General features: G+C 52.4%; 7 protein-coding genes across 7 annotated transcripts; 4 read left to right on the top strand and 3 right to left on the bottom strand.

Moving 5' to 3' along the window:
- Positions 1-531: 531 nt before the first annotated feature.
- AYL99_06902 (L-aminoadipate-semialdehyde dehydrogenase) lies at positions 532-4,767 on the bottom strand (the record flags this gene model as incomplete). Its single annotated transcript, XM_018838411.1, has 1 exon — positions 532-4,767. The coding sequence occupies one exon, from the start codon at positions 4,765-4,767 to the stop codon at positions 532-534; it is 4,236 nt and encodes a 1,411-aa protein (XP_018692971.1).
- A 426-nt stretch (positions 4,768-5,193) lies between these two features.
- Positions 5,194-7,095, top strand: AYL99_06901 (hypothetical protein; the record flags this gene model as incomplete). The annotated part of the gene is made up of 1 exon (XM_018838410.1): positions 5,194-7,095. One exon carries the CDS (start codon positions 5,194-5,196, stop codon positions 7,093-7,095), a length of 1,902 nt encoding a protein of 633 aa, XP_018692970.1.
- A 1,144-nt stretch (positions 7,096-8,239) lies between these two features.
- On the top strand, positions 8,240-9,478 carry AYL99_06900 (hypothetical protein; the record flags this gene model as incomplete). The annotated part of the gene is made up of 1 exon (XM_018838409.1): positions 8,240-9,478. The coding sequence occupies one exon, from the start codon at positions 8,240-8,242 to the stop codon at positions 9,476-9,478; it is 1,239 nt and encodes a 412-aa protein (XP_018692969.1).
- A 2,228-nt stretch (positions 9,479-11,706) lies between these two features.
- Positions 11,707-12,688, top strand: AYL99_06899 (hypothetical protein; the record flags this gene model as incomplete). Its single annotated transcript, XM_018838408.1, has 4 exons — positions 11,707-11,774; positions 11,825-12,095; positions 12,157-12,265; positions 12,336-12,688. The coding sequence occupies 4 exons, from the start codon at positions 11,707-11,709 to the stop codon at positions 12,686-12,688; spliced, it is 801 nt and encodes a 266-aa protein (XP_018692968.1).
- Positions 12,689-13,583: 895 nt separating this feature from the next.
- On the bottom strand, positions 13,584-18,820 carry AYL99_06898 (hypothetical protein; the record flags this gene model as incomplete). The annotated part of the gene is made up of 2 exons (XM_018838407.1): positions 13,584-13,737; positions 14,337-18,820. The coding sequence occupies 2 exons, from the start codon at positions 18,818-18,820 to the stop codon at positions 13,584-13,586; spliced, it is 4,638 nt and encodes a 1,545-aa protein (XP_018692967.1).
- Positions 18,821-20,144: 1,324 nt separating this feature from the next.
- Positions 20,145-20,497, top strand: AYL99_06897 (hypothetical protein; the record flags this gene model as incomplete). Its single annotated transcript, XM_018838406.1, has 2 exons — positions 20,145-20,172; positions 20,220-20,497. 2 exons carry the CDS (start codon positions 20,145-20,147, stop codon positions 20,495-20,497), a joined length of 306 nt encoding a protein of 101 aa, XP_018692966.1.
- Positions 20,498-23,434: 2,937 nt separating this feature from the next.
- On the bottom strand, positions 23,435-25,037 carry AYL99_06896 (hypothetical protein; the record flags this gene model as incomplete). The annotated part of the gene is made up of 2 exons (XM_018838405.1): positions 23,435-24,541; positions 24,597-25,037. 2 exons carry the CDS (start codon positions 25,035-25,037, stop codon positions 23,435-23,437), a joined length of 1,548 nt encoding a protein of 515 aa, XP_018692965.1.
- Between the last annotated feature and the right edge of the window lie 444 nt (positions 25,038-25,481).

The following is a 25,481-nucleotide window of genomic DNA, read 5'->3' as shown; positions in this document are numbered from 1 at the left end:
CTCGGTGTTGACGAAACAAGTAAAGTGCATCAGCGAGTAGATAGCCGTACCACCGGCAGGTTCCTCAGGTTGAAGCAGTCATCACCAAGTGCTGGGCCTCGGATGACGCCGAATATTCAGTATAAAAGCGGTCTTGCCACCGGCAATCTAGGACTTGAAACGGTCACAAACATAGCACAAGCGCAGAGCGAAAACCGCTGTCTCCACAAACAGATTAGGCTCGTAGCATGGCACATGCAGAAGCCCCTCCATGCCGTCCTCTCAGGAAGTGGCATGATAGAAACGGCTTCGAGGCCATTCCCTTTGCGCTGCTCGGGCCTCGGGACTCAGTTCGAGATATCTAGTCGCATGTCCAATGGAAAGGTTGCAGGATAGCGTTTTCGTGCTCAAAGGCGGGGAATAAGCAAACAGACTATCGGTGTTTGGAGCATAGGAGGAGGCGAAAGAAATACACGCTTTTTCCGGTCCCTGGCTTTGCGCCTTCTAACCAAGTCTATGAGCACGTCAATGACCTCAATGTTCAATGCCAACTCAGGCCAAGCCACCTCGTCCACCGACGCTTGCTAGAGCCTTGCGTTGTGAATCCGATACCGTCACTTCTGGCAAGCTCTTGACTCCATCCTGATCATTGCCAGCATTTGGAGGCGGGAGAAACCCTATCTGAACCAAATATGCCAGATAAAGGCCGATCTCACGCTTTGTGACACCACTTCCTGCGCTAACATCTTCACGAGTCCACTTTTCGTCTGCGTAAAGTGCTTTCTCCGCATTGCTGTCGTCCAACTCGGGTGCACGCGTATTGGAAGGAAGGTCGTTGGCGACGAAGGTGAAGAGTGGCATTAATGCAAAATCGCCGTGCGTACTCACGTAGTGCTCGAGCGAAGATGCCCAAGGGACATAATCCGTTAGATTAGCCCGATAGCCATAGGTCTGCAGTGCCGCGAGGTATTGATTGAAACGCAGTCTCGGGTGGCCAGTGATCTGAGCCACACTGACTCCTTGAGGAGAAGGAGGATGGAAAGCACATGCCACAACCGTACGAGCAACATGATTCACTGGGACCATATTCACGGTGTTGTTGATGTTTGGCCGTGTACCAAGCTGAACGCAGCCTTTGAGCATGCGAATCAAGAAGTCGTCCGTGTTCGTGACACCAGTCTTGGAAGAGCCAAGCACGTAACCGGGTCGGATGATGCAGCCACGTAAACCTCGCCGTCCGGCTTCGCGACAGAGGTATTCTGCCACCCATTTGCTCTGGCCATAGCCGGTCCCCAGCCCTTTCCGGCTTCCCATCAAGTCATCCTCTTCACTGATTCCTTCGCCTCCAGCAGCGATGATACGTTCTGACTCGAAGACAAAGTGTTCGTGGTCGAGCACGCTGGTGGAGGAAACAAACGCAAAAAGCTTGGGTTTGCCTTCGGCGCAGATCTTCATTGTTTCAATGGTGCCGAGAACGTTGGCAGGCTTGAGCATTTCGTACGTATTGATCCAATGGACCTGAGCGCCATTGTGGACGACAACGTCAACTTCGTTCACAATCTGCTTCCATCGTGCATCAGAGATGCCCAGTCGGGTGGGTCCCAGTTCGCCTGTGACACACTGGATTCGAGATTGCCATGAGTCATCCCAGACACCGTAAGCCTGGCAGGTGGTTTTAATTCGGGATAGTGCAATTGCCTCGTCTTTGGCCCTGACCAGGACAAAGATTTTCTCCACCTGAGGGTTCTGGCGATCCAACAGATCCTTCAAGATAAACGACCCCAAGAAGCCGGTCGCCCCAGTAAGGAACACCACTGGCGCTGAAGGAACATTGGGAGATGCAGGAGAAAACGAGGGAGGCAGAGACTTCGCCATGATCGGGGCATCATCACCGTAGTGGTCCTCAGCTTTAACACCGTTGGTTTCGGTGCTGTCTGTAGCCTCAACTGTTCCGCCACCCCCCAAAGAATCAGCTGCTCGTAGATTATCGATGACAGCGGCCATCTCCTTTAGCGTATGCCGGTTGTATATCTTGCTGATGGGGAGATTTACACCAAGTGTCCTCCTGACTTGATATGCGAGCTGCTGGGCTTTCATACTTTCGCCACCAATCGCAAAAAATGAGTCGGTTGGTCTAATGGTCCGCGGAATTAGGCCTGGAACAAGTTTGGCCCAGATGTGCGCAAGTGTCAGCTCCCCTTCCGTGAGTTGCTGCATCATAGAAGACTTCCGCCGTGTTCGTGCTGAGAGGATTCCTGCGTCTGGGAAGGGCAGCTTCGGCCTGTCGACCTTCCCATTGGGATTCAAAGGCATCGCTTTCATGGGTACTATGACAGAAGGAACAGCATAAGCAGGCAGCTTCGTTCGCAAGTATTCTTGTACCTCGGTCTGGAGCAGTTGGAACCGTTCGACTCTCCCAATCAGAGTTCCGTCGTCTGGGAGATCCTCTTTGCCCTTGTCGGCGAGAAACTCTGACCATGCTTTCATCTGGGGGACAATGTAGCTGACAAGCGTCTGTTCCTCGAACTTGTCTCTTCGCACAAGGGTGACATTTTCGCGCACCAGTGGATGCCGGGACAGGTGAGTGTCAATTTCTCCAAGTTCAATGCGGAAGCCTCTGATCTTCACTTGATCATCCGCCCTGCCAGAGCACTCCACATCTCCTGTTGGTGTGTAACGGCCCAGATCTCCACTTCGATAGAGGCGGTCTCGAGGCCCAAGGTAATACTGCGCCCAGGGTTCGTTCTTATATTTTTGTTCAAACCTTGCTTTATCCGACTCCAGGCCTTTTTCATGGCCCGGGAACCAGTTGTTTACGAATTTCTTCGCCGTCAGCTCGGGCGTACCCAGATAGCCTTCAGCGAGTCCTGATGCTCTGATATAGATCTCTCCAATTTCGCCGACTGCACATAATTTGGTTGGATCGAATCGGTTGATGACGAGCATCTGAACATTATGCATTCCTCTGCCGACAGGAATAACGTCTTTCATGCCATCGAGGAAGCCATCACTTTCGTTCCACGACGGTATCTCGTAATAACTTACCGCCCTAGAAGTCTCTGTCGTTCCCCACATGTTGACAATCCGAACATTGGGTGCCAGGTTCTGTAGGGATCGACAGTCTCGCTTAATCAGGATGTCACCCACGAAAAAGGCGTTATGAAGCTGTTCAAACTTTGCAGTTGCACCCCCGACCAGGATTTGGCCCATGGCCGGTGTCAGATGTGTCACTGTCGCGCCATAATCCTTCATCCATTCGGCGAGCAGCTCATTCTGGATATCATTCTTGGAAGGCACAAGAATCTGTGCGCCCAGGAACAGAGGTGTAAAAATGTCTCTTTGTATAGGGTCGTGGGCGATGCCGCTGAGCATGGTGAATTTGTCTTTATCAGACAAGTTGAACATTTTTGCCATCCAGTCATAGTAGAATGCCAATGAATAATGGCGGCCCCTAACACCCTTCGGTTTACCTTCAGAACCAGATGTGAAAGAGAGGGTAGGGATCGAGTCGGGCCCAACCACGACCCCAGGACCTTTGGCTTTGAGCGGCCGAATCGATTCGAAAATATCCTTCCCAGCAACGTCACCACCTTGCAGAAAGCCGTCATCCTGCAAACGCAAAGCCGGAACTTCTGTCTTGAGGCTCAGATTGTCTTTGATAAAGCCCCGTACCTTCTCTGAGAGCTCACCAGCATCCTGAGTGGCTTTATCTATAATGACAAGAGCCCTTGGTCTCGAGACGTCGAGATAGATGTTTTGTCTATCAGGTGGATAGGCGGGGTCTAAGACCGAAAAGGTGCCCCCGGCCTTCAGGATACCCATGATGGCGACTACTAGGTCAACTCCTCGATAAGAGTATATCATAACGACATCGCCCCTCTCCAGGCCAGATTGAACGAGATGATGCGCCAAAATATTGGAAGACTCGTGTATTTGTTGGTAAGTAAATTTCCTTTCTGGACCGTCTTCAGATTTTGTCTCTGTTACGCACGTTCGATCAGGATGTGCTTCCGCATTCGCAGCAAAGATATCGTGAATAGCGCCACGGAAAGACGACCACTCCAAATCGCTGGTTGGGTTGGGTACAAGAGCTTGTTCCTGGGGAGTGGCGAACACGATACCACCCACAGGAGCATTGACATCCAGCGCAACATTTTCCAGCAGCTGCGAAATTTGGGCGAGGATGCAGGCGATCCTGGCACTCGAGACAAGACGCTGGTTGTACCGTGCAGTCATCCGAAGATCGCCTTCAGTAGAGCAAGAATAAGAGAGCAGGAAGTCGGTCGTTTCAGCACTGCCGGGGAGGCTGGCACCATCGTCATTGCTGTCGAACACAGCAAAGCGAAATAGGACTGGTCTCTTCAAGCTTGTCTGGAGATCTGCAAGAGGGACAATCTTGTCTGCCGCCTCGGAGGATAAGTCTTGCACCTGTTTGAGCAGCTGGAAGAACGACTCTGAGGCGGCAACAGCTGTTTTAAGGACAAATGGAGGACCGTTAGTTTTTGCATTAGTGCCGATACTGATGTCTTCGTCGCCCGTTAGTCTGCTCACCAGCACGATGAGAGCAGTCTGGATGACAGTGGTGACCGATGCGAGACCGGACAGTTTCTTCAAGGCATTTCTGGTAGTTGCCGGAGCTGCGAGTGACTCCGCCGCCTCGATAGGCCGTTTGGGTACATTCTCCGCGGTGGCCTCAGGGTAGTCTCTAGTCAACGGCGAAATGGTTTGGTCTTGCAGGTGCTGGATCCACCAGGCCAGGTGCTCGTCATGAGCAACTTCTGTAGCCATGATTGAGAATGGATGCAGAAAACCAATGATCCCCAGGTGAGTCAACCGGACTCTACGCTTGGAAAAGAAATTGGAAAAATTATCTTTGCAGGTGGCTGGGCGAATACTCTACCGAAGACGCACCGTTCACCGGTGCACGAGACACGGTGGACCACACAGGGGATCTGGCAAGTTATCTCTCTCCGATTGGTCAATTGCTGTCCGACAGCCCTGCTTCCCCGGACTTTGACGACGCCATCACAATTTCAAATGCCGCACCGACGATGGCATCCAACTGGTGTCGGGTCCCCTCGATCCTGCAACAACTGCGACCTCGCAAAATGTTCCTGTCGTTGCAATAGCCTTCCTTTGGTGCGTTAAAGCCTTCGTCTTTCTTTTCCTGCTCTTTCCGGTTCTTGCCAGTCATTCGCTTCTTCCTGCACTACGATGCCTCCGCGCCATTTCACCCGGTACGTCGTCACCGCGGCAGTCTTCATTTGCGGCCTCATAATCCTCTCTTCGACGTCGAGTCCTTCCACCGCTGCCGTAATCGATTCAATTCCATACCCAGAGGCCCTCCGAGACGTGATACCCAAACTCACAGTCCCCAATCTCCGCTGGTCGTTCCAGAGCTCTGCGCACAAACCTCCTGAACAAAAGAACAGCACGCATGGGGACAGTTCATGGTACAGCGATTGGAAATGGCTCAATCCCTTTTCCTCCTCTGTCACGCTCGATGAGGATCGAGTCGTCTTGCCTCCTCTAACGGAGCGACCGCCAATTTACACGTTCTATGATACTTCGATCAAAAGAGACGACGAGACAAAGAGCATTGACAAGGAGTTTCTGTTGACATGGAGGCGAGCTTGGTGGGCTCATGGGTTTCGACCGGTGGTTCTGACGGATGCAGAGGCCATGAGCCACCCGCTCTACCCGACCTTGCACGCGAAGGGCATGCCCGCAGTCCTGGAGCAAGAGTTTCGGCAGTGGTTGGCTTGGGCGCATATGGGCACCGGCTTGCTTGCCAGCTGGTACTGCTTGCCCATGGGCCCTGCCGATGACGATCTTTTGTCTCACCTGCGACGGGGGCAGTATCCTCAACTTACCAAATTCAAGGGCTTGGGGACTGGGCTATTTGCCGGGGAAAAGACGCAAATCGAGGATGCCATCAAGTCTGCCCTCGACAGCGTCAAATTGAGCTCTTTCTTGACCATCACGGACGCTATCGACTCGGGACGCTTTACGGTCGAACAACCAACATCACTCGCCCATTATGATCCCAAGACGATAGCTGCCAAATACCCTATCCTGGCAGAATTGATTACCAAAGATGTGAACAAGGGTCGACGTTCGCTCAACAAACTCATGATCGCTCATCTTCATGTCATATGGCAAAACACTTTTAGTGCTGGAATTGCGGTGCTGCAGCCACTTGCAGCTCACACGTTTACGCTTGTTCAGCCATCCAAGGACCTGGCCCGTCTGCTTGCGGAGTGTCCCAGTTCTATCCTGCAGTCCTCTTGTCCGCCAAACCAACCGAAATGCTCCCCGTGTACTGGCTCGAAATTGAGAATCACGACCGCTCCTTCTTTCAGGAATACGTCTTCCTTGTTTACGATTGCCGTTGTGCCCCACCCTTACACGATGATCACCCTGACCAACCAGTCCGATGCCGTATCCGTTGCTCATATACGGCGACACACGGAACGAGATGCTTGGATAACTGCCGTGACCCGGGACCTATTGGGAGACGGTCGTGGAGGTCCGAGCCGCGTCGTGGCCTTCAAGGATGTGGTGGCATCAGAATATGGCAGTCGTCGTTCTTTGTGGTTTACCACAGAACATTTCCCTGCGTCTTTCAATCCACCGCCCCCTCCACCAAAGTCGCCCACTAATGACGCTCGACCAGCAAGGGAGGAAGTTGCTCCATTCCCAGAAGACTGGCTCACGCATCTCGACTGGCACTTTGGCTTTCCCATCCCACGAACGACCGTGTCTCATGGTGAGTCTTTGCCTCCGGTCCCGGGACCTGAGCGTTGGGCCAAAACTCCTGCTGGACTTCCCGCCGATCGTAAGAAGTCCTCTGACCCTGATCCGCCGACAGAAGAGCAGGCGGCAATCGAGGTTGACCTCCTACGGAAGGCAAGGAGTACCATTAATAGTAAGGATGAGGCGGTGCTCAAGATCCGCAGCGTGGCAGAGGCGTGGAACCTGGCCGACACAGAAGCTTGGAAGTTTGTAAAGAGTTTCCGGGCCCGTCAGGTCGTGGAAAGATTGAAATTTGAAGAGGAAGAGTCGGCATACGAGACTGAGGGTGTGAGAGGCAATAGTCGATGGTGGGGATCGTGATTCAAGGACCTCCGAGGTCATCGATTCCGATCGCTCTGAATCTTGAGCGGCCGCCGGTGCCTTGAACGGATTTAAAACTTGAAGAATCAAATCAGGGTTCGGTCCTTATCCAGCCACGCAGTGGGACCTGACGTTGAATCCTTCGCGACCGAAGCCCACCCATCTTGCTGGTTTCCAGCCTCTCAGCGAGTGTTTCCCAGCACATACCATGGCTAGCCGTAAGCCAGTCGAGATCGCCGACCTCTCGCTGCGATCACACATCTTTGATCAGAGTGATCCTCGACCCAGGCAATGCAATAATCCTCTTGAGATTGTTGCTTGCTCCCATGCGTGATGCCTCGACATCTCTAGCAAGCATTGCATTGAAAGTCACGGCAATCCTCCCGTACGGCAAATTCGTGGTGGGATGGCACCACGGAAAATATCTGCTTACTCTGTTGGCGGAGAGCGAGTATCTAGGTCGTGCGGTGGCACTATGTGTATGCGTCGGCCATGATTGCACGGAGAAAAAGGAATTGGTTTATTCCTGTGGCTAGCGAATGAGTTCAATGCTCTCCTGGCCGGCCTGTGGTGGAATGAAAGGAGAGGAATGGAAGCGGGCTGCAACGTGCCAAACTGTGCACACGTCGTTGTTTGAGAGGAATATCTACCCATGCTGGTGATATTTGTTATATATGCCACGTTAATGATGGTCGGAGACTGCTCGATACTAACTGGGTGGCCGCTCTACCAGAACGTATATAAGTGAAAAGACACAGCATCGCTCTTCTTAAGCCAAACGACATAACCTACTGTTAATGAAACCTTCCGGGAAATAAAATGATGCGGGAAACGCCACTGTGGCTGTGCAACTCGCAGGACTGGCATACGACGTCGATTGAGGGTTTGACCCTTGAGCTAAGGTGACAATCCACACACGAAGATCACGAAGATCCCAACCTTGACGTCAAAGACTCTGGCAAAACTCAATTAATGGCCCTGCGTCGCACGCCAGCAAGACGGTGTGGCACTGCCCAGCAACTCTGGGTAACAGTGACGTACGGGTGCTGATTTGCCTCAACCGTTGCCCAGTATAACTTCCTCACAAGGTCTACATTCGGCTGCACGGACGATAGAGTGAGCAGATACTCATCCGTCAGTCGAGATGCCGCCGAAGAAGCTGCCACCAAAGACGTCCCAGCAGAAGCCACAAAGACGGACGCCACAGCAACAGCAACAGCCACAGCAACAGCAACAGCCACAGCAACAGCAACAGCAACAGCAACAACAACAACAACAACAACAGCAACAACAACAGCAACAGCAACAGCGACAGAGACCGCCACAGACTGCCCCAAAACGTCGAGCAAACAATGCATCTCCCAATCCCACTCCCTCCAGCACATCAGCCATCCCCGAGCGTGACGTGAAACAAAGCTCGTCCGTCAGCGCCCAGCTGGCCCTCGAAGCAGCAAAGAAGGCTTACGAACTCCGTCAAGCAGCGTATGGCGCCGCCGACCCTAACGCCCGGGAAGAAATCCTGGCCAAGGCCGTCAACAAGGAGATCGAGGCCGAGTCCTTCGGCAAGGCCGCCAAGTACACTCGGTCGGGCGCGTTCCAGGGCCTCGCTGCCGGGGCGGGTCTCGGTGTCCAACCCGGCGTGACTCTAGGGAAGTTGACCGGGGCGCTGGTTGGCGGGGTGGTGTCATCGGCCGGCGCTTTGCTGGGCGGTGGTGTCGGCTCTGTTTACGGCGCCATCAGTGGTCCGTTCTGGGATTTGGGGCAGATGGCCAGCCACGGCGTCAGGAGCATCGTCGGAGATTTTCCAAACTGGGAGGCCACGTCGGGCCAAAAGAAGGCGCTGGAGAAGATGGTGTTGCAGGCGCAGCAGACCCAGGCTCCGAACCAGGACGAATTGGAGGAGATGCGGCGCGATGACGGAGGTCGCGGTCAGGAGGATTACCAGCAATGGGTCAAGGACTTGACAAGCTACATCCCGAGTATGCCATCGATGCCGAAAATGCCCTCAATGCCTTCCATGCCTTCCATGCCGTCGATTCCAGGCCTAGGGGGATCATCCAAGGGGACCAACCCTGCTCCGCCGTCCGGAAATAAGCCACAGGCTACTACGGCATCAGATCAGACCCAGAAACCAAAAGCACCCTTAGCAAAGCCTCAGGCGGCCTCTAAGCCTCAGCCAGCCCCTCCTGGCCCTCCAAAAGCTTCTAAGCAGACGCGCCAGACAACATCCCAGCCGAAGACGGAAGAAACTGCCCCGCGGAGGGCGCCTAAGAAGCTGGAGACCAGGTCGACAGGAACTACGGCACCGTCGACTCAGTCCGGCCCTCGAAGAAAGCCTCCCAAGTTAGAGACGCGATCCAAACCCTCGACCACAAAGGCATGATGAATTCTCCACCCACCTAGGCAACGAGGGGGAAGGTTGGGGTGTGGAAAAAAGTTAGTTGACAAAAACATGTTGACCCGTGTGTATGCAAACGTCTACTGAACGAGATTTCTTTGTGAGGTATCCGGTGTGATGAAGTCAGTGGCAGGATGCTTTGGGTTTCGCATCTTTCAGCGATGGAAGGACCCGGGACATGGAGCTGGACACAGTTGCGACTGTTTCTGTGATGTTATACTGCGTTCTAACCTACAATTTGGCTACCCTCGACGTCCCTTCAGCGAGGTTTGCATGTCTGAAAGGTCTGGGATGTGGGGGGTGATGGCGTTACCAGCGCCCCGTCGTATCGTTGATGTATTCTATCTAGCCACTATCTCCTCCTCTGGGGATACTCCCAGCCCACAGCAATGATATTACGATTCCTATCCCTGAGAGACAAAGCCACCCAGGTGCTGGCAGGAAAGCCCATGCTGTAATTTTCCTCCACCCTTCTTCTCGGACCAACACCCAGTCCACCGGAGTACACACACACAACTATCGAGCAAGCCTAGCACTTGAACACCATGGTTCGATAACAGCCTTGAAAGTAAAGGTGACCATTGGACTCCCTTTTCTTTTATTGCCAGTGGATCAACAGAGGAAGTGGCCAAAGTAGAAGGGTTGTGAACAGAAGAAGCATTGTATCCTGCTTACAGTCACTCAAAAACAGATAAGGAATATACACAATACAAAGAGTACTGCTTATTTCCAACATCCCCTTTCCCCCGCTCCTCAACAGCCACGTCGAACCGGAATTCCTCCTTTCTCGAACAAGCAGTTTTTGGCACTCCAATAAACAATGACGAAGCCACCGCTGCTCATTTGTAAAGTGACCTTCAAAATGATGACGGGGAAGTTTGCTTCGCTGTTTCCGCGCATCGTACAGCCAACTACATGCAATTCAGCATCCAATGCTTAAGTTCTCACTGTAAGTTCCTCAGGGCGTCTGGTCTCTCGCGCTGGTTCTTGGTCCATTTTCCTCTGCCTAGATCCCGCCATGGCACTGCCCATGCCTGCTCAATACATATCGAGACTCGAGAGCCTCCACAGTAGCTGACGCTGTCATCCAGGCATGAGTTATGTCGCGACCAACGATGAATGGCTTCGGATACGACCCAATCGACCTCGAAGGCCGTTCTTCCCGCCTCGTACGCCTTGTCCAAGGAGACACTTACCCTATCAAGTGTGCGCTCTTTGGTTCATGGCTTGACCAACCAGATTCTGTTATAGACTTTACCGCTTTGTCGCACACAGGGGCAGCAAGAAAACAGCGTGCGGAATTGTGGTCAATGGGGGAATGCTGGCAATTACCGCAAACCTCTACTCCGCCTTGGAACAGTTACGCCACAAAAAAAGAGACTGTATTGTCTGGATCGATGCAATTTGCATGTATTCCAATCGAACCACCATGAAATACCTCAGAGTTCTGAGATTTGCACCTCTGTTTTGGTATTTTGTTTTGGCTCGCCAAAGAGATCGAGTTGTGTCGCTCCATCGCACGAAAAGTTACTGGTGTCCATCGAAAGCATGGCCGCTCCAACTTGGGCCCTGAAGTAAACAGGATAGTTGGAGAAAATTCTTTCGGCAACAGAAGCAACCCTTTCCGCAGCCACTTGAGATGAACTAGCTCTAACCATGCGACGTACTGCTAGAGCCGAGTAAAACTCCAAAACGTATGTGCAAGGCCTAAACTTCAATATCGCGAACGGTTAATCCGTCGACCACTGACCTTGGGTTTCAAGATGTTTGGGACTGGTTCTCGTCATAGTCCTTTCCTAGAAACTATTGGCGCACGTAACCACCTCATGTGACACTGCAGGCAATGAAATACCGACGGGCGAGACTTTGGCCAGGCGAGTCTTTCCCTAACTTAAATGGGACGTCAGAAGCGGGCTTGGTAGGCGCTGATATCAATGATGCCAAGACGGGGCGGACTTCTTTTGGTGGGGCAGGATCTTCCTGCCGTGGCTCAACTACTACTCCCTTCGATTGCAAAGTCCATCTATCTTATAAGACAGTGGCTACATACCGTTCCAAGTCTGGAGCATTGTGGTTTAGGGTGCTCAACGCTAGTACCACGTCGGCCCAGCAGTGTCTTTTAAGGAAGGCATCGACCCCCATTCATCCGTCGGTCAACCCTATCCAGACCTCACCGCACAACCATCCTGTAGCTAACTGTCTCGTTCCCCACCATGACAGAGAACGAGCCAGAGCCAGAACAAGGACGCCAATCGAAACGAGAACTTGTAGGCTCTTTTTTGTAAGCATCAGGTCTCGGGTGGCCGTATTTCTACCATTGACACGCTACAGCAAGGGTCAAGCATTGAAGGGCAAACTTCTAATTCAGCAATCCCTCGGGCTGGGCGCTCGACCAAATGTCATTCCTCCAGGTGAAGCCTCTGTGAGCGGAGATCTGCGCGTGGTTCAAATAGGATGGCATCCTGTTGCAGGGTTGGGCGGCAAATGGTTCGCCGAGCAGACGGGACTAGGCAAGATGATCACCAAGAAGATTAATCACTACCCGGACCCCACTCAACACTGGGCAGTTCTGGTAGAAGACTACGTCCACCAGTTATGGATGGTAAGTCCCGTCAGAAACCTGCCGCCCCAAGGCGAGGAGGACTTTCTCATCCGTACTGCAGGACGAACATTTGGATATCATTTACACAAATGAAAGGCTGAAACCAGCGGAGTGGCACACCTTCGTTGTCGGCAAGACAAGGTTCAATGACGAAGCGCTAAGACAAGCAAGTAGGCATTCCCGTTCCGGCGATTTCACTTGGTCACAACCAGCCCTTATACTAACCATACCCTCATCTAGGTGAGATGACGATACACCGGATGCGTACGAAGCGACCAGCCTACAATCTCATAAGCAACAATTGCCAGAATTTCGCGCTGGAGCTGCTCAATGTCATTCAGATTGGTGCACATCGCCAGTTTGCGAGCACCTTCGCCATCTACCAGAGAGCGACAGGCAAAGGCTCCATCGAGGACTTGTTCGACGACAAACACCCCGAGGAGCAGCAGCAGAATGAAGCGGAAGAACAAAAGACTGATGACTTGAATCGGCCACCAAGCCTGCAGTATACTAGCGCCATGCAGACCGCGCAGCAGGTTATGGATGAGCAGACGACGAAGTTGGACCGACATCATCACAGCTCTCCTGACTGACAGATAGATACGGTTGTTCTTTGTTTGTGAAGTGTCAAGCTTGGCCAATGCCCAATGCAACAACACCTGGGACCTATCGAATTGGAATTGTAGGAGACTTTGCTTCACCTAATTTTCCGACCGAGCGCGACAAATTAAGTACAACTACTCCTAATGCTCGCTGGTGCCGCGCGTCTTTGTAACTTCGAACTGGAACTCTTTGCCTCGATTAAGGTAAACCGCCTTGTCGCACTACCCAAGCATTGTCCATCATCTTCTGGAAATCCGAGATCCTCGTGTCGCCCTAGTGGATCAGCATCAAATCGACAGGCTTGCCCGAGTTAGTATACATCTCTTGGATCTTCTTGAGAAAAATCAGCGAAAAAGCGTGTCGGCGTGTATCGGGCGTCTGGAACAACGAAGGGGGTTTCCAAGTCAGGTTGATGGTGGAACCCTTTGTCACGGTTCCAACTGCGACAGCCTCGTGGCACAGCCTTGCCCCGCACACCGCAATTCACCACAATCTCTGTGCTGTGATTGGCTGGCGCAACTACTCACCAGCTCGTAGAGGTCGACACGTATATATACCCAGCATCTTGAATACATCGGTGCATCAGCAATCAGCACGGCTGAGTATTTGGCTGGCTCTTGGGGTAGTCGGATCCTGGAGGGGTTCTCAGGCGCCTAAGTCATAGACTTCCTCCCTCTCTTCTCGGTGCCGTTGTCTTTTTATTAACAAGTACTTCTCAATGCCTTTCGATAATCTGCGATGAGCGAACCATCCCATTCACCGGAGATGTCTGTAAAGTATCCGCCGATCACCATCCGAGTTCAATGATGCCACTCCCCAGCACCCCAGACGAGAAGCCATTGTCGCATGGGGCTACGGCTTGGTGCGTGCTGGTCGTCATTGTCGCTAGACACAGGGCAGAGTTGGGAGCTCCTCGCGGTCCTGCTGAGCGTCACCGCGTTCGCCGGTTTCGTCATTACGCTTCTTTCTTGCCCGCACTTGTCTCGAATCTTTTGGGCGACTCTTCCTGTTGAGCCAGAACACCTCCGGCTGCGTCTGACTACCAAGGAATTAGCCTTGCGCGAAATCTATCCAAGAAATCAGCTTTGCTCAGCCTCATTCGCGTGATTCGCAAGGGTTCCGAGGACGGCGAGACTGCGCCGCTTGCGTCGGTTGCAGGATATATATACAGAGGATCAGAGATTCTCGTCCTGGCGGAGAAAGACAGACAGTCAGTCAGAGAACGCTCATATATCTGTGCCTCAGAACACAACACTTCCGTAAGTCAGTAGCGTGTATAGACACACTTGTTACCCAAGCACTGTCCGGGGTCCTTCGTAGTCGATAACCTTGAGTGTCACACTCTAAGTGTTACAAGCCTTCAAACCCATCGTTCATATACCTGCCCCAAGTGACCTCAAACAGAAGCGAAATACCTCTGCGCCTACCACACCGCCCCGTGCCCTGTGGCTATGCCTCTCATCGTGACACAGGTATCAATTCTAGCTTCGCTACATAAGGCACCAAGTCCGTCGCTCTAGCGTATCCTTCTTTAGTGTACAGTCTTTGAGTTCTAGCAGACCGATACGTTCCCAGTACTTACGTACTTCACCTCCCGACGAATGCTGCTGGTGCTGCTCCTCTACGACCATGACGTACATTCTCCCCATGTGACTTATCGGGTACGACCTTCCTAGAACGATTCCTGTCCACGGCTTTTGCAGCAGCGCCGCATGTGGAGAGAAAGTGTCGTTGTCATTGGAGTCATAGCCGTTATCGCCGGGGCTGTTGTCGTCTTCCTTCCGATTCGGCGAAAAATCGCCCTGCCACACGTAATCGCCAACGCATACTGTGCCTTTCAGGATGGCACCTGAACTTCCCTGCCTCCGGAACCGAACTGTTACTGCACTGGCCGTGATCTCGAGGATGTGGGACTGGCCGGTCCAAAGGTCTTTGCTGCTCTCGTCGGCCGTACGCAGCTGCTCGTAGTACCGGTTCCATGGAACGAGAGGCCCGTCTTGGTCACGGGGGCCAATAGATACGTCCAGATCAAGCCCATAAGCTTTATGGACGCCAGGAGTCCACGACATACGACTGACAACACCCTGCCATCCCGTCCACGACCAGCTCGGGAAGTCCGGCCGGCGGCGGGCGGGTCTTTCAAGAGTCCAGCAGAGCCCGTTGATGAAGCCGTCTAGGGCGACTTCGTCGGCGTTCGCGACGCTGATGCCCAAAATGGAACGGTCGACTTTATGGATAGTGACATGCAGGATCGGTACGCCACACACGTGGTACAAGGGTTCGTCTTCATCGGGCTCCGCGAGCAGCTGGAGAATGCCAAGCATAGCATTAAGGGTGTCTGACGGCAAGGACAGCTGTCGCCCTGAATACTCCTGTAAGAGATCAAAAAAGTCACTAGTGTCGCTGCCCGGCTTCAACCCTACTCGTCTAAAGGGCTGGTACAGCCAAAAGGGTTCCATGAGGCGCGGCTTATGCCCATAATTAGTCATATATTTTTCTTTGGAAGCTGGCAAGCGAATTGTTTCGCGGACGAGCATATTCCGGCACTCATAAGACATCTCAAACTCTGAGAAGTAGAGGCGGCGGCGTGCGAGGAGCCCTTCTTGGTATGTCCACCCCCGCGTGCTCCAGGTTGAGGCCGAGCGGATATGGAGGGAGGGGTCTGGGGGTACGCACACGAGTGCATGACCTTGGACGAGCGCGCTAGGCTGCTGGAAAGGCCGTGGACGCCCGGGTGCGCCAAGTAGGCCTGTCGAAGCGTCCTTGCCGGCTGCCGCCACTAGAGTGACATCTGCGTTGGAAAATACGTTGTGCATGTTCCGCATCTGTGTGTTCTTGATAGCCTCGTTGCCTGTCTGCACAATGCAGTATCGGTCAACCCATAGGTACTCATAGCCAAGCTCAAGTGTCACACGGATGGCGTCTTCGATGACGGGCTCCACAGTGTCATCGAGGCTTTGCTGCTGCCATCGTGGCGGCTGGCCCCAGACGTAGCTCAGAGCCACATACGGCGGCGGAGCACCCACCTCAGGGTCCTGTTCCACAATGCGCCGTGTTGTACACTCGACGAGGCGAAAATGCGGTACTGAGGCTAGTCTCGGCGGATTACACCCCTTCCCGTGGTGGAGGCGACAGCACTTAATCCAGTCCCTAGCTGTGCTCATTCTCAGGTCGCTCCCATCAGCAGCCAACCGCGGGACGGACACGGCCTTTTCTCCGTCCGGGCAGTTAGACCCAAGGCGGCTGATAAATCCCGCGGAAAAGACGTTGTTAACACCTCCCGACAAGGCCGTAATTCCCCAATCTGAGAGGTCAATAACACCGAGCGCCATGGTATCGACCCAAGTATCATTAAACTCAAAGAGATCCCAGAGCATCAGCTCGTCATGGCAGAGCCAGGACTGTGTGGTTGAAAAGCTCACCAATACGCAGTCTAGGTCGGTGCCAGACCGCGGACGCACTGCAGCAATTAGACGACACAGAGGACATGCCCTCTCCTCCCAGGTGTCATCGATCCTACCCAAGTAGGCGACAGTGCGTCCGTTGTACTCTGTGTGACGACTCCGAAAGACGGCGTCTAGGTCAATCGTCGAGCATACTGGACATAAGCTTGCCGTGTTTTCTGTTGCCAATTCACCGATGTACTGCTGCTGTTCTCCCAAAAATAGTTGGTACTCTCTGGCGAGCTCTTTTCGTTTCTTATCATGTAGACGATTTGAGAGTCTAACGCCGGGCCGGTGTTCTGCCGCAGTTGATTCATCCATCGAATGTCTTCCTGTGTAGTCGCTGCTTTCGGATAGCGCAGGGTCGTCCGGCAAGATGATGCCGATCGTCAAAGGGTCCTCGTCTGGCGCTATGGCCCCACATGCACGTAAAAGTGCTATAGTGACGGTATCGCCTTTCTCTTTTGCGAGGGCCAGGGGCGTGAGGCCGTCTGGCCCTCGTTTATTCACGTCTAGGTCTGCCCGTTTCGTCAGCAGTCTAACAAATTCGCTACCGCGATAACACTGGATCGCCCGAAGCAACGGAGTCAGGCCCTCGGCATCCTCCGCGTTGGGGTCGACGGCCGCAATACGAAGTAAATGCCTCACAGCTTCTTTGCGGTGTTCAATCTCGAAATTTTCGTCATACCTATCAAACTCGAGTACCCACGACAGCGGGCTTCGTCCAGCCTCATCCCGTGAATCCGGATCGACGCCGTTTGCTGTGAGTAGAATGTCTAGCAACTCGACTTTGCCAGCCTGTGCCACGATAGAGAGCGGTGTCCGTCCCATCTTGTCGGCAAGATCAGCATTGATGTTCGGGGCCTTCAGCAACGCCTTCATCACTTCTGCTGATTCCGCGACGGAGGACCACGAGAGAGTCGCGTTGTGTAGTGCTGTACGGCCCTGCTGGTTCTGGATATTTGGGTCGATGCCTGCAGCCGCTAGAAGTTGCTTGGCTATTTCCACATTTCCGACCGAGGCAGCTCCGTGCAATGGAGTGTTTCCGTATTGGTTTTTGCCGTTCGGATCGATTCCCGGAGCGGAGAGTAGTGTGCGAACCGTATTACTTCTGGACCCCCATCCAGCCGCAAGCGTCAGCGGCGTTCCTTGGGGATAATTATCGTGGGTTGCATTGACGTCAACCTGCCCCTTGTCCAACAGCACCTGTACCATATCCGCTTGGCCCCTGTCGGCTGCTATTGCCAGTGCAGTGTTCATGCGTCCAGCCTTCTTGTCCGTCTGAGGGTGTTCTAAGATGGCCGAAACGAGGTCTACACTTCCACACTTGACTGCGTAGATCAGAGGCGTATATCCCGAATCGTCCCTGGAATTAGGGTTGACCCGTCTGCTAGCGAGCAGTCTGCGAACCACGGCCTGGCGTGCCTTATCCGGCCGCCAACTTGTACCATGTAGGGTCGATGACTCTGGGGATAAGGCCCACATGAGTGGCGTTCGTGCCTGGGAATCTGTGCTGTCTGGTTCAACGTTTTCGTTAGCTAATAGCTCGGCCACAAGGGCTTCCCGAGCATGCTCAGCTGCGTATGAGAGAGCAGTGCGCCCATATTTATCTCGTTGGTCAGCATTTACTCTAGCGTCGGCTAGGAGCATCTTCATTACATCAAGGAGCCCTTTCTTCGCAACCTGGATGAGTGCCGTGGAGCCGTAATCCGAGCAGAGGTCAGGTTGGATCCCTTCGGCATCCAGTAATAACCGGACGATCCGTTTGTGCCCCCGGCTGGACGCGGCCATGAGCGGGCTCTGTTCGTGATATGTATTGTCTTGCATGCTGCAATATCGACAGATCAAGTTGACGTCGGCGCCGTGCTTGGTCAGGAGTTCTTGGGAAATCCTATAGCATCCAGCGTCTGCGGCCGCGACCAGCAGCTTCGAAGCCAGCTTGACGGCGTTTCTAGTGGCATTCTTAGCGCCTTCCTCATCAAAGTTGCCCTCACCAGACTCTAGGCCGGCAGAGATATTCATCGCATGGCATTTGTTGAGTAGAGCTAGGGCGATGTCTTCGTACCCGGCTTGAACGGCCAGTTCCAGGATACTGACCAGCCTGACTTCGTCGTCGCCGTCGCAGCCACTTTTCGTTTTCGCGGAAGGATCAATGCCGTTTGCGCTCGCCAGCAACTCGGCTGTGTCCCGGTGGCCCTTCTTCAGGGCGACGGCGAGGGGTGTCTCGGTATCGTGCTCGAAGAAAAGAAGAGGTCGCGGGTTCACGTCCAACAGGCGCCCGCACGTCAACAGCTGCCGCACAACGGCGACATGGCCGAACAAGGCCGCGTGCCATAACGGCGCAACGTAATTCAAGTCACGCAGATTGGGGTTGGCACCGGCGGCGAGCAGCTGCGCTACCACAGCTGCGTGGCCGTTCATCGCGGCGAGCGCTAACGGCGTACAGCCAATGTAGTCGCGAACGTCGACATCGACGTCCGCCTCAGCCAAGAGCTTTGCGACCAAATCAACATTGCCAGCTTTGGCAGCTGACGCAAGCGGCGTCCGCGGTTCATCACTCTCTTCTTCATACCATCTTTCATACCATGTCTTGTCGCTTTTATCGTTGATAGTGATGCTGTGCAGGCCGTTGGTGACGTCGCCAACGTCCTCGGATGACTCTGGTACCTCAGAACTCATGTCGTTTGGCAATATCAGTGCGTCGACGTCGAGCACCAGCTGATTATTCAGTGACCGGAGTACTTCGGATCCCGTTTTTAATCTGATATGGGGATCCCTCTGATATGGATCGGTTTCCACTTTTTATTTACACTTCACCCGAACCTTTCTCCCATTTCATATCCTTGTTCTTCCAGTTGGGTGAAATTTATGCTCCGGCAGATTGTGACCTAATTCCACGAAGTAGGGCTAAGTACAGTTTGAAGTGTGCCGTGGCAGGGTGGCTACCTGTTCGTGCGGCTTGAAAGGCACCGAGAGGGGTGGGTGAGGGGTTCCCACTAGTCTTGTGCACACTCTGAGCACAGGGCGGCATCAGCCTCGTCCCGATCCGGGGTGAGGCGCGGGCAGTTTTCCGGGCCGCCAGGCTTGTCTCCGGACCGCCATATAATACCACAACGCCCAAAATCTAAGTACCTAGATTACTGTCACGGATGGCAGTGCCGAGGGCTTGGCACCTAATAGCTTAGATTCGTTCGTGCCATTCGCCACCCATTTAGCTTAGCCAACATCATCAATCAATCATCTCATTGAGCATATTAGAACGAAAAAATATAATTGCCATTTATGGTTTGATCCTAGAGAGTGAGCGACGGCGGCATTCACCTGATATTTCATTGAGCCGTTAGCTGAGCCTCACCGAGCACTCCCGAAGCAGCACACTGAGCTAAAAGAAGGGTCGAAACAGGCTCCGAAGACATGGGCTAAACCAGCCTCCTAGCAGGGAGCCTGTTTCGGCAGAGATGATGGCCTCTAATAATCGACAGAAGTAAGCCTACGCGTGGTTTCTTCTGGTAGCTCAGAGCCATTGCCCCGTGCCTTTCTGATTTCCATTGTCAAGACGATGCAGGGGAAATCAACCTGCTGTTCCTGCTACATGACCTCGTAGGCCTATCCAGAACTCGCCCGAAAGGCAACCTGTGGAGGTCTCTTGTTACTCTCTCTCTCCCTCTCTCTCCTCTTCTTCTTCTCTCTCTTTTCTCTAGGGGCAGACAACAATACCGAGGCGCTTGCGACTCGTGCAACAGTCATTGTGACTGTCGCGTGTCTCTTCTCACCGTTGTGCTTGCGGTCCTACTACAGCTTCGGCGACGAGCCGAGAGCTAGACATTCCTCCGTCGCGAACCTAACGATTGTGCTGTTTCAGAAGTTGTGTGGTGCGACCGGAGTCATTGTAGCCGCCAGATGGCGCATTTAGATGCTTGGCTTTAGTATCAGATGAAGAGTTGCGAATACAATCACTTTGCCTGTTGAGTTCTCCTTCAGATTAGTTCTCAAGGAAACAGACATGGCAGAAGACTCGGGGCGGGAGCAAAGTCGGTTGATGAAAAGTTTGGAATAGTCCTCCGACTACCGGACCAAGGACAATGGCCGTCGGAGCACTATCATACCTTCACACCGATTCAGAAGATTGGCGACCAAAAGTTCGACAGTTTTGACACCGACACCGTCATCTCTAACGAACGGCCATGGCGAGGACAGATCAAAGTCGAGGCCGAGCGGGTCGCGCAACGTGCCGGGAGACTTCTGGGCCAGGACCGCGACGAAGCAGGCTGGCGGTTTGCTCTTGAAAACGATTTGCTTCACAGATTCCACGTGGAAGTTGCGTGGTATGGGCTCCCGTTCGCCTGCAACCATTGAAACTCTAAAAATTATTAAGTTATGGATGTAGGGCTCGACTTTGGCGGTCCGAGTTCGAAGCCTACATAGATCCATCTGAAGACATCAGGAGCGGTCTGCAAAAACGAAGAGAAAATCGCAAAACTTGTAGCTGTCCACCAGAATATCGTCGAATCGACTCCCAGTAAGTCTAGATTGCTGCCAAGAACCGCAGCTGGGTGACTGATATTGTGATTCAGCTACGAGCCCGGCATTAATCCTCTTTTCGAAGACAGAGTCCAAGAGATAGTAATTCATGAACGTCTTTTCAGGTCAGAGCTCCCGAATCAAGAGCCAGATCGAATTTTTGGTCTGCGAAAGAGGAAGGCCTTCGATGCCATTTTGGACGCACTTGGAGCCCCTGCACGAGCAACGCCAGGCCCTTTTTCCAGCCCCGACATCATCAGATGCAGTCCTTTTAAGGATTGTGACGATCCTTAACTCTTCCCATTCCTCATCCTTGAAGGCAAACGTGAGAAAAGATCAGAGGGCTTCGTGGGTATCCACGTTCAAATGGCTTTCCCTATCTGGACGCTGCTGAAAGAGAGCTTCCGCAAGCCCCCTCCTGGGATGGATTCAATTCCGGGCAAAGCACGTGCATGCGGCACCACCGTGTGGCGTGCTGCTATCGAATGTCTTCGTCTCGGCTCCCCTTGGCAACATTTCTTGGGTGCTGTCTCTCGTACTCTTGTCTCCCTCTATTCTCTCCCAAGGCGAAGGCGTGCGGACTACTACCCCTCAACCGCAGCTCTGGGCTTTGGTTATATCTCCAGGCCAAGATTACGAGAAATTATTGAGAAACTTAACCAACTCGGCTCCAAAAAAATTGCTCCCAAAAATCTCATGATACGTTTTGGGGTGGATATATACGAATGGGCCTCAAATCGAACCTTCAAACGAGACGTTATACCTCAGCCAGAAGAACTCACTTTTATCAGGGCTTCGAGAATAAGGCAGCACACTTCACACCAGCATGCGCACAATCATCAGTTGTGCAAAAAATGCCACTGTGTAAGTCAAAACTTTGAGGACGACATTACCTTCACTCGAGCAGATCCGCCATCAATATCTGAATATGGCATGGTCTTAGTGGAGGCATTGGACATGACATCTCGCCCGCATTAGAAACATGACCTTTGTCTTATCGCATTTGACATCCTTCCAGAGGCTACGAATGGCATAGCCCTTGCCACAGTTGTGCAAGACATATTGCAAAGCAATCACATGAACCACACAATCAGACATCCGTTTCCACGGACATTGACACGCCTGGCAGAGGCGCGTGATCCCCTCTGGAATCTTCCACTGCCTTACCGGCCAGTTACGCGAAAGCTTCGATTTGATACCCAGAACTGGGTACTTGAAGTGCTGGGAGAGGAACCTGCGGTCGAGAGTTCTGAGGTATATCCAGTAGATTACTGGAATAATCTCCAACTTCTTTTGCATTTCCTAAAACAAGGGATAAAATGGGGAGAGGCCTGCAGGATGACAAGGACTGAGCTGGAAGGAGGTAAAGGTAGGCGAGAGTTTTCCCACTTGCTCGATCAACAGGAAAGGGAGAAATCAAAAGACAAAGAACTAGAACCTGGAACTCCGGCGGGTGGGTAACAGAGTTATGAGCTCTATTTCCTACCTTGGCCCCCCGTTGTCTACTACAGGGTGAAAAAGAGAAAGATGGACCTCACGATTCTACAAACAAATCTCTGAATAAGTCGTAGCCCCAGACGAAGGCATGATGTGGATAGTTTAATCATTACCTCCTACGTCCGTCAAAGAGCACAATAGGAGCCGCTTAATTCAACAATTCGCGTACATCAAAAGCAGAGGCTGGGTGGGAATCTCCTAGCACCTTATTCTATCGTACTGGTAGCAAAGGATTCATCACATACCGAGTCCTGGCAAGCAATAGTCCGATTGAACACTCCAGGTATGTTTAAGGGGCTGAGTCGGAATTCCCCAATATCTCAGACGGATGATATCGTCCAAGGTTAGCCTAGTGAGCCAGAGTGTATGATGAATGAAATCGCCCGCGGGCAGCGCTCAGGGATCAATCTGGTGAGGCGAGGGTGAGCAAAGCGGCGAGCTAGGAGGGTCGATATACTACCCCCAATACTTGATAATGAAAAAACTGATTACCACTTACGGTTTGATCCTGGAGAGTGAGCGATGTCTGCTTTTACCTGAGCCTTAACTGAGCCTTTAGCTGAGCCTGGTGCCTCACTAAGCGCCCCATGAGGAAGCAGGTCCCGGAGCTGCAAAAGGGGGCTAGCACTATGCCTAATCTGGCCCTTTAGAGATCAAACAGCGAAACTGGCACGTGCTTGGTAAGTCCCCGCTTCTGCGCTGCTACCTAAAGTTCTTATAACACCAAGGATACAGAGAATCAATTACTTCGGACAGTCCTACGCGAGCTTTCTTTTCGACGCAGCAAAGAGGATTGAGAGCTCCCTGCAGCTTCTGACCAAGCCCATCATCGTACAATACGTTTTTGGTTATATAGGCGTATTCCTTGCAGCCCATTCTTTGACAAAGCTTCCCACGGTAGGAGTCAACGCCTTGTGCTACGACCGCCTTGTTATTTACATGGCATCATACCCGAAAATGTAAGCGACAGTTCTCATTAGTGCTTGACTGCTTGATAATCGAGAAGCAGCCTCAGACTACCATCAAGAGGAATGGCCGATCGACGCTCAGACTCCTACGATGGCGTTCCTGAAGAGGCAAACATCGGTGTCAGAGTCCCGCCAAAAGCCATGAATCAACTTTCTTCGTCTTCGAATGCCGCTAAAGCAAAGAGAAATCAGAAGGGGCTGGAGTCACTCGACAAGGCGGCTCGAAAGGCTGGAGAAGCGGCAAAGAAAGAAGCAACTACTCAGGACCAAGATCATTCGCAAGGGCAAACAGGAAAATGAAAGTACTTCAACGGGGACTTTCCACTTTGTCCTCGAACGCCTGGCGGAGCTGCCTATCATATTCCTCCTTATCTTTCAGTTTCTTATTAATGAATGAACTCGTCCCAATGGTCCAATATTCCATCATAATTGTGTAAAACGCGTCGTTCTCTTCGTGCCCGTTGGCGAGTATCGGCTGGATGTGATCGTAGAATACTCGAACAAGCCCCGTTGGACTTCGAAGAGCCAAAGTGTACCAGAAAGTCCCCATTTCCCATGCTTGTTTCATGACAACGGAAAGTCTGTCTCGAGGTTGAATGGAAAGCTCCTGCTCGGTTTCCTCCATAACATCTAGGAACTCGCGACGAACGGGGTCGTATATCTTCTCGTCCATCTGGTCGATTGCCTGGTTCGCTAGCCAGCGGGGAGGGTGGATCATTTCAACGGGACAGGAGAATGCCCATTCAAGATCAATAAGGCATGTAATGTTCCAGTTTTCATCAACAAAAATGTTACTCTGATGTAGGTCGGTCAGGCTGAAAACAAAAGGTCCATAGCGGAGGTCGCGTCGTAGAAAGAGTGATGAAGTAGCTTTCATGGCGGCCAAAGCCGACATCTGGTAGATACAGTCTCCAATGTCGCTAACACCGTTTGGTTGATGGCGTAACCGACTATCGTGTAAACAGTTCAGCGTGTCTATCACATAAGAGTCCGCGGATGTGTAGGTTAGATGACGAGGAATATCCACCGGGATCTGCTCATTCTCCAGCTGATGGATTACCTGCGACAGTGGCCTGTTAGCCAAATGTAAGAATCCGTTATTGTCCACGGTGAAGGAACCAATGCGCGGAAGTGGTACTTGAGCGATGTTCAACAGGATCCGGGACAGGTTTGAAAAGAGGTTCCTGCGCAGCCCTTTCTCGTGATACCTCTCGTTCCATGTGCATGACAGCATTTGACCCTCGGCTTTTTCTATGTAATCGATCAGAAGATAGCCGGAGCCCAAGGAGTCAAAGCTTGCCCCTCCACGACGAATGTATCTGGACGGGACGGGGAATTTCAGCCAGTTAAGCAGTCGGCGATAGAAATGGTGTGCTAGCCGGAGAAGGAGAGGTAGGTGCTCGATGGCGGTAAACTGACTTGAGGTTAGCAAGTTTATAAAACCTGAATTGTGATCGTATTCTTCTTACCCTCTGACCTGTCGAGAGTCCGAACCCATACAGGCGAGGGATCGGGACGGATGGACAATTTTGCTGAAGCCAGATGTAGGTGCCGGCTTCGCAACGAAGCTTTTCGTCCGCATTTTCTGGGCCGCCCACCTTATACGGCAGTGGAAATCGGATAATAACCCTTTTCGTTGGTTGTCCCTTCCAGTTGGAGATGGAGACTGGAATACACAGATTGAAGCTGCCGTAAATCCACTCTTCTGGTTCTGCTACCTTGCATAGTTGGACATTCAATCCAAGATGATGCGCAGTAATTTCATGGATAACGGTTCGATTTCGATATAGGTGATTAAAGAATTTGCACCGTCGATCCCACACCTCGAGTTTATGCAATACGTTCGATTCGTCGTCCTTCACATCCGAATAAGAGATTTGCTTGTCGGAGAGTTGAAGTTTTGCGGGCATAACACCACTTGTTATTATGTATCGACACGTGAAGAAAAGAGAAATTACAACGAAATTGGAACAGATAATAGCAGTGGAACAACCCTGCGCGAAAGACTTTCGGACTGTACGTTTAATTCATCAATTGTCTTTCGGTGGAAGGCGTTTGTAGGCATGTTTGTCCTGGTTCTGCTTGTGAAGGTCGCTGGGGAAACCTTGGGCTTTCAATGGCTACGCGAGAACAACTCATGAATGGGCTTGGCGTCACGCGGATATTCCGGATATAAGATCTTCCGTATTCTCCATACCGGGAAAGTTTGGCGACACTAAGGTCCAGAAGTGGGTACTTGCGAACATGTGAAACACCGGAAACAGGAACCCTGGGGCAAGGTTATGGGTCCCCTTCTCAGACTGCGTGGTCACATGGAAACCCCCAACCCACACAACCCCATTCCAGATCATCCA

Source organism: Fonsecaea erecta (genome assembly GCF_001651985.1).
Source record: "Fonsecaea erecta strain CBS 125763 chromosome Unknown Scaff5, whole genome shotgun sequence".
Lineage (NCBI taxonomy): Eukaryota > Fungi > Ascomycota > Eurotiomycetes > Chaetothyriales > Herpotrichiellaceae > Fonsecaea > Fonsecaea erecta.
Note: the sequence above shows the minus strand (reverse complement) of the source record. Positions and strands in the feature narration are given on the sequence as shown.